General features: G+C 35.2%; 1 protein-coding gene across 1 annotated transcript in view; it reads left to right on the top strand.

Annotated features, from left to right (window-relative positions):
* The window catches only part of LOC104127349 (DNA primase subunit 2), a 124,580-nt gene that overhangs the window by 65,042 nt on the left and 50,996 nt on the right, over window positions 1-8,542 (top strand). The window contains exon 8 of the mRNA XM_009640014.2: window positions 4,501-4,568. Coding sequence (XP_009638309.2) covers window positions 4,501-4,568 — 68 coding nt within the window. The remainder of the gene's footprint in view (window positions 1-4,500; window positions 4,569-8,542) is intronic.

Raw genomic sequence — 8,542 nt, 5'->3', positions numbered from 1 at the left:
TGCCTCAGCTAAAAGTAACCTTTGCCACAAACCCCTTCTTTCTGTGCTTTCCTCCTAAGCTTTCCATGTCATTTTTCTTGATGCCATCCAATGTAATGTGATCTTTTTTTTTTTTTTTTTTAAAATGTATTCATCAAATGGTCTGACAGCATATTAAAATTTTCCTGTGCAATACAGCTAATTAGGACATCTCATTTAGAAAGTAAACTTTGTGGAAATGAAAATTCTCTTTTTTGCACAGAAAAACACTTGGCAAATAGCTCTCACATGATAAACTTGATTTCAAGACATTCACACGCTCCTAAAAAATTGAGACAGGTTAATTGAGCCACAATAATCTTGTTCTTAATTGCCATGTATAAAAATGTCATTGCCTTCCTGATAGCATGTGGAGTTGCTACTTAACTCCAGGCTTTGTGTCAAGTTAACTTTTTTTAAGGTTTATAGTAAATCTTTGATAACTTGCTATTTCACGTGCTGGTCTCATATTTGGATGGGGGGGAAGAAAAACAGACCAGTTCTTAGACATCAATTTATAAGTTGTCATCCTTTTACCTTCATTATCACTTGAAGTGCTGCTGCCAAATCTTAAATAATTCTGATGTTCATGTAGTTTTCTAATAATCGTGTGCTTTCTACATTCTCAAAATGTTACCTTCTTCATGCCATGTGAAAATGTCCTGTTTGTTTGCCACAAGTGCAGCATAGTGAACACTAGAGATGTGGTTGTTGCATAGAGCTCAGTAGGAAAGAACAACTTGGCTTCTTGCTGCTCTTCTACAAGATTGCATAAAAATATTACTGAATTTTGTCAAAACTTAGAAAGCTTGCCTTTGGAAATTCTGATTACTTCAAATCTATTAATATTCTCCTTTGACTTCTCCCTCCAATGCTTGTGCTTTTTATTTTTTTTTTAAACTGTTGGCAATCTGAATTGCAGCAAGGAGGGCTGGTGACTCTGATAGGAAAGCTAGTATAAAGTTGGACTGAAGTTGCCATCTCAGCTTTCAGTTTATTCATTCCTTTTCCTCATATTGTTAAGTATTCTTCCTCCTTTCTCAATTTTAAATGCTGTGTGATATTGATAACATGGTGCTTAATTTAACCTTGATGTTCTACATCACTCACCCCAGCCTTCACCATCTCAGCTCAACGCTGAGGTGCCCACGTGTTCCATCTGCCGCTCACTCTGCCTGCTCCTCTGATCACCCGGGCCTTGGGACTGGAAATATCTTAAGTCTGCAGTGTTTTATGTTCTCTGTAAACTAAACTGCTTCAGCATGATTAGAGTTTGGAGCTGTGCTCTTTACTTGACAACATTTTGATGTCTTTCATTTCTCTAAAAATATCAGATAGCCTGTATTTGCTTTTTTTTTCTGGTAAGATCATCTTTCTGTTGAGTACCATATAGAGATAAAGGTGAGGCTGTGCTTGCAGGAATTTGTCTAAATTTCATTCAGAATGGTTGGAAAAAGTCTGCAGAATCTCAGTTTGGATTCTGTAATTGGGATTATCTTTCTCTTTTAGAAAAATACTGTTGGAAAAGGACGTACATTTCTTTGCTGTTTGAAAACACTAGCATTAATTTACCACCACCTCTGTAAAAGCTAATTTTATTTACAGTGTGGCTTGGTTAGGAGAAATACAGTTGTGGGGAAAGACTTTATATATATATAATTTTAGCTTTTATTTTTATAATCCAGGTAAATTAAAGGAAAGTTTACTCTTTCAGTTAACATTGTTCAAATATTTTGATGGGTTTTCCTCAACTGTGTTTAAAAAAAACTATCCTTTAGTTTTAGATAAAAAAGAACAGTTTCATGAGGCTCCCACAGCGTCCTGAAAATAAGCATTTGAACTAACCTAACAAAGTGTTTGTTGTGAGAGTTGAAAGGTGGATGATCTTATTCTCACAAGAGCATGTTCTGTAGAGAACTTTATCTTGTCCTTCCAGGCAACATAATGGAGGAAAATGGGGATTCATTTTGCTCCTAAAACTTGCAGGTTGCATAATTGTTGGTGAAACACATGACAGTAAGACAAAAAAATTAAGAAAAACATTGGCCATGTGGATTCTCCTGGGACTTCAAGGAATTATGGTTTTCCCCCTTTAAAAGGGGTTTTCTGGAACCATCAGCGTAGGCTGCTCCTTCCATGTTCTTTCATTGCAGCATCAAGAAAAAACTTGGTTAAACACCAAGATCACTAGTTCTTGGTTCTACCGCAGTTCCTACAAGTCTCCAAAATTAGTTTTAAAACTGTGTTTCTGTTCGTTGGTAATGTTTACACAACAACATCATTTATTGTATATATAACTTTCACAGTAGCATCAACAGTTTTGCAGGGTTTGAATTTTACTGGGTTTTGCCTCTTACACCTCTGTCCAGTTCGACTTTCATAAACATTGTCCTGTTGTAAATGCATTGTTTATAACAGTGAAAAAATTGGTTTTTTTTCTGATTAAATGTAATATTTAAAGTACCGTATAGAGAAAAATACTATATGCTTGTCTCATGTAAACATATACATATGTATGTGAGTGTGCACACAAATACTGTTTTCTGTATCAGTTAAGTTATTAGTAGAAAGCGAAGCAGATGATATTTCAGGTAATTCAGGCTCTGTTCTGATTTTAGCCAAGTGGAATAACTTGGCCAGTATTTAGAGGGCTTTCAAGTTCTCTTCAGAAATAATTACTGGTTTTCTGATGGTGTTTAAAACAAAATTAGAGGGTTACTTTATAGAGGACATGAATACAGAACAATATGTGTATTGGCCTTTAACACCCAGTGGTAAGAAAACGAGTTTTTTGTCAAAAGAAACCTCTGAATAAATACAGAGCTTAATGAATTTTTAGTATAGTGTATGCATATCAGTCTAGCTCCATAAAATAAGGGAATGTGGATAATGCTTTAATTGCCAAGACACCAGCCTTTTGGTTTTTTAAAGAGGGATGAATGGCTTGCTGAGACTGCCTGAGTTCCCTTCACTGCAGCAGGCAGGTCGGATGAGTATGCCTGGGTTACCCGAGACCTACAAGAGCTGTGTTTTGAAGCGGTGATTGCTGCAGGCCAGGACTGACATGGCCTGTTCCTCCTTCCCTGCTGTCCCTGTGTTCAGTGGCTTCGACTTCCCCTTGGCAGACTAGCTGTTTTGAACCTCCTCTCATTTAGCTGGTGCTTGGTATCGCTAGCTTGAGGCACGATTTTAAAATTTGGCCTCAATCTGACTTCTGCCTAGCAGCAAAGGTTATGAAATGGATGTGATGAATGGGTGATCTTTCAGGAAAATATTAAACTCCTTCATATTCACACTGTCTCCCTGTAAACCGATGGAGTTTGGCATGGAGTTTCTTACAGTTACAAATAAAACCCCTGTACCCAAACTCTGAGCACAGCTGTTTCCTGGGTATATTTATCTGTGGGTTATAAATAGCAGTTGCAGCCTGCTAGTTAGTCCTACTTCAGTGCTTGCCTTTACCTGTGTGTTGGAGCCAGCAACGTGAAGCTAAGCTATTGGTGAAAAAAGTTTGGGTTCTTTGTTTATTTGTTTTAATAAGGTTTTTAAAGAGTATGTATAACTGCATGCACACTATTTTAAGTTACCTGTAAAATACTTAAGAACTTGATGGTGATTTATACAATGTGAAATACGCTGAAATTTAAAATCTGTATGAAGGTGGTTTTCAAAATACAGTGTAACTTGTCAGCAATAGAATCATAAAATGCGCATTATATTAAATATTTTATATTAGTTGTGTATCAGCAGTATCAGAATTGCTATGCTTCTAACTTTTATAGGCGAAGGTAGACACCTATAGACTGATATTAAATTTAATACATGTATTTTTCCAATTATTTCAGTTAATACACCTATTAACGAGTATTCTGCAATAGCATGACGTACTTCTTGGTTTATAGACTACTAGGTGGGGGTTTTTTTTCAGAAAAAGTTTAATGTTTTAACTAGTCATATGAAACATTTACAAGAAAAAAAGTATATATTTGGTTTAGAGCAGTCGAATTACAAAATACAATTATGCCTATTTAAAAAAACCCCAGCGTACACAGAAGAATGTCTATATGAAAGTCATATAGCACTAAATATTATGTAAATTTTTCTATAAAAATGTAAATTGTATATAATATGGACTATATTTATATTACGTGACTGCTGGAAGGCTGTCTGGGTAGAATATGAATTCTGGTTCAAATATATTTGGAAAAAAGTATGCAGCTTTCAGTGATGTCTTGCTATTTAATTAAAATTACATTGTAATTTTAGAAAGATTATTTTTCACTGTTTGACTTTGTTAACTTGTAAATATTTCTGCTAACTTCAGATTCTGGAAGGTTGTGCTCACTTAGTTTTAATAGGAGAAAGTATGTCTTATCCAATGTTGTGTACAGGTGTAGCAACACTGGGTGATTTTTTAAGTTTTTTTTGCTATCAATTTTTTAAAGCTAATGATTTATTAATTGAACTTCTGTTTTCTTCTAGCTGACAGCACGATCACTTCCTTCCATACAGTCTGACGAGAGACTACAACCTCTGCTTAGTCATCTCAGGTAGCGTAAACCGAAAGCGTGAGCGTATTCTTTCATACAGATTAAAATAATTGTATTAATAGAATGTTTTAGCTACAGTGTTTTTTCAGACACCTCATCTGTGCAATTGGCATTGACTGGAAAAAAAACCCTGAAAGTATTCTTTCAACTTAACAAAGTTTTGTAAACGACATGAAACAATTTACAGAGCTGGTGTTGCTTCTCAGTAACAAGAAAATATTTGTAGCTTTTATAAAACCTTTTTTTTTTTATAGTAAGTGCAAAGTTGTCAAGCTTCTTTATGAACAAAACAGATTCCAAATTACACTTCTCAGAGTATGGGTCTTCCTTGTTGCAAATATTTTATGTTTTACGATCTTTTTGGAAGATTTCTCCATCACTGTCATTGATGAATGGAGTCCTGTTTTATTTTAATGGACCTAAGGAAAGAGCTGAAAATGTGAACCCTTAAGAGTGCTCTACAATACAGCTGAAATAGGCTGCCTCCCTCAGTAATATACAGTACAGAGAAGCTTTCTACTTCCTTTGTGTGTGTTTGTGGGGGGTGAAGAGTAAGAAAAAATACTTTTCTGATGTTCTTCAGGTTAAGCATAGATCTAGTCTCTTTCTTATATATGTGTTTGCTTTTCCCCACTTTATATTGTTTGGGAGAGTTTTCTTACTATGGTAGCATGCAGGAGGACAAAGACCACACAATTAGAGCGAGATGCATTGGCTTAGAATTGAATAATTTAGCTTGGAGAGAACCTCTGGAGATCATTTAATCTAGCCCCTGCTCAATGCAGATCCAGTTAGATTGGGTTGCTCAGGTATTTATTCAGTTGAATATTTAATATATCTCAGGGTAGAAATTTACTTAAATATTGAATGTCAGTAATGAAAGCTCTCTTTTTGAACACATACAGCTTTGCATTAAGATTGCTGAAATGATGTTGGAAGAATTAGAAATGGAAGCGGTGAGGCTCCATCATGATAGCACTGCACTGGAATTAAGCTGCAGATCTAGTTAGCATGCTCTTTAGTTCCTATGGTGCTCTACTGCTTGAGGTATCTACCCAGAATCTGACATTTTATTTTGATTTAAATAAAACTTTGTGTAATTTTTATTACATAGGAACAGTTTCATGTTTTATTGCTTTTAGTAAATCAGAATAGGAAAAATAGCTTTCATTGTATCTCTGCTTATTTACATATGATTGAACTTTGTTCAAGAGCAATGAATGAAATAAATATTACAGTGTAACTGTTATGTAGCTGGTTAGGGGATACTTCTGAATGCCAATAACCTTCCATATTTTTATTACCGTACATCTTACTGGGATTTTAAAAAATATGTGTCAGTGGCATACCTTCTTCCATTTGAAGCTAAAGAGCAATTAGGCTAGCTTTATATAAATTTTATAAATTACTTTTTATAAGTTAGTCTCTAGGAGTAATTACCAAGAAATTTGAAATTTCTTTTGATATATGCTATGCATCTATATAAGTGGAACACTCTTCAGTATCACAGCAATCGCAATCCTCTCTGCGCTTTTTTTTTTTTTAAATGGGAAAAGGAAAGGTTGCAAAAAAAGGTAGTTTAACATCAGCTACTTTAAACAGGGATACTGTATCCTACATTTATGCAAAAAGGTATTTTTTGCACATTCTTATATTAACGTTAACTTGGGTATGTGTATTTAATGACTGGTAAGTTACTTCCATTTTGCTTTTGTGAAAACAGGGGGGCTGTTTCCAGTACATTTTGTCACCAATTGAAAAAACTGCACAAATGCTTCCAAGTTGCCTTTTTGGAATTTTCTTTAAAATAGACAAAATACATCAAACCTTACAGCTTGAAAAGCAAGCTCTGGTAGTGAATAGACAGAAGACCAAATAGGTCTTCTCTGTTATTTATTTCTGTGAATCTGTGATTAGTTTTTGCTTCATCTTGCTCATAAGAAAGGAGAATATTAGTGAGTCGTAGGCTTTCCTCTACCTTCGTTGTGTGAATTCTTACAGCAATATTTTATTTTTGGCATATGTCAATAGAGCTTTATCAGGGGAGCAAAAGCTTTGATAGAAATGTGTGAAAAGAGCATACAGTTGAAGGTTACAGGGTATTGTTTGGTTGTTAATGCCCCACACATTTTTTGGCACCTATTCATATCTGCTTGTGACTTTTAAATTAGCTAGTCCTTAGAAAAGGTCATTTTACTGTGGATTATGTCTGCATGGATATTTTAATCCATGCCAGTTTTTTCAAATGAACATAACATATTTTGTAATTGGACTGTTCTGCACTAAATATGTATTTTATCGTGACTTTGATCCCCTCTATTCTGTTTCATTGGCGCTTTCTAATCTTAATTGTACTAGACCAAAAAAAAAAAGAGAACATTTTCAGTTAAAACATTAAAATAACTTGATGCAAGATTGTGCTTAGGGATTTCACATGCTCACAGTAGGTTACAAGGAGATTTAAATTGCTAAAACTTTAGCAATTTAACAGAGATTGAAACTATGTCTAAATGCATGGGAAGAACACTTCTGCAACTCCTGCTTTTAAAGGAATTTATTTGGGGGTTTGTGATTAAATTAGAGTGTTGTACCACTCTACTGTTTAAAATCTTCAGTAGGAATAGTTTCAAAGTTAGCCAACCCTGTTGTATGTGATCCCACCAAACGACTATAGGACTGTGCTTGTACATGAGTTATAAGGAGAAGCTGAGCTGATTTTGTTTAGTCTGGTGAAGAGGAGGCCTAGGGATGATCAAATAGCGTCCTAGAACTGTTTGAAGGACAAACATCACAGCACTGGAATTCTTGATGGTGCCAGAGGATGTAACAAATGAGAGTGGTCACATAGCTTGGGAGGTTTAGATCGGATGTTAGGAAAAATGCCTATGGTAGAGGGATGGTGCAACAGATTGCCCAGAGATGTGGAATCTTGGTTTGTGGAGATTTTTAGGAATTGGCTAGAAAAAGCCATGGCTCACCTCACTGGTGTTGACAGTAGCCCTACTTAAAGTGGGGTGTGGGACTAAATGGTCTTCTAGCATCCTTTACAGCCAACATTTATATGATTCTATTAATTCTGTCTTCAAATGATGAGTTCATAAGGTTGATACGGAAACCAAGTGTTTTGCAAGACTGGAATTTTTTAACAGATAACAGAATACTCATGCAGAAATATTCACCCTCCTTCTCACATTCATCTCACAAGCAAGTAAAGAAGAATGCACGTCTTAATAGACCGGTGTAATTTACTATCCTCAACATTTACAAACTGCCCTTCATACCCTCACTAAATCTCATGATATACCAACACATCTGTGAATAATACAATATTTATCAGAACGGTCCTACTGCTGTTTATTTGAAAGGCATAGATCCCATTCTTGGAAGCATTGATGTAGAGGAGGTTTCTTCTTGGTCAGCAGCAGTGCGAAATCACCTATGGTCTTTAATTGCAAGATATGTTTAGAAAACTTTCAGTAACTAAGATTTTGGATTTTGGAAAAACAGGTTTTGAGTGATTGTGTCAGGCTGAATGGAGAGAGACGGGAATTTATACATGGAGGCAAAATAAAACTGTTTAAGTGAAAAGTGAGGATGTTACTGCTTGCATTCCAGTAAACCACAAAAAGAAGTTATGAAGAACTATAGATATTTCTGGGTGAGTAAAAAGCTTGAACAGGAGGTAACCTCAGAAGCTATGTGGAATAAAAAAAAGGATGAGTCCAGAATCAGAGCTAAAACTGGAAGCAAAAAACAGGAGAAGAAAGCGAGGTTGATCACAAGCCTGGTTAGTTTGTGTTGTAATGTGTTTTCAAACCAACAGTAGGAAAATGTTTGGCAACGTTTAATTACATGAAAAAGTGAGGGCCATTGTTCGTAGAATAAAGGATAGTCTTAATTTTTATTTTTTTTTTTAATTTGCAAGGTTGTTGAGATTTTTTAATAGAAACATAGAGAAAATAATGGCAATCTGT

The sequence above is a fragment of the Egretta garzetta genome, unplaced genomic scaffold, assembly GCF_000687185.1.
Source record: "Egretta garzetta isolate BGI_Z169 unplaced genomic scaffold, ASM68718v1 scaffold76, whole genome shotgun sequence".
NCBI classification, from domain to species: domain Eukaryota; kingdom Metazoa; phylum Chordata; class Aves; order Pelecaniformes; family Ardeidae; genus Egretta; species Egretta garzetta.
Note: the sequence above shows the minus strand (reverse complement) of the source record. Positions and strands in the feature narration are given on the sequence as shown.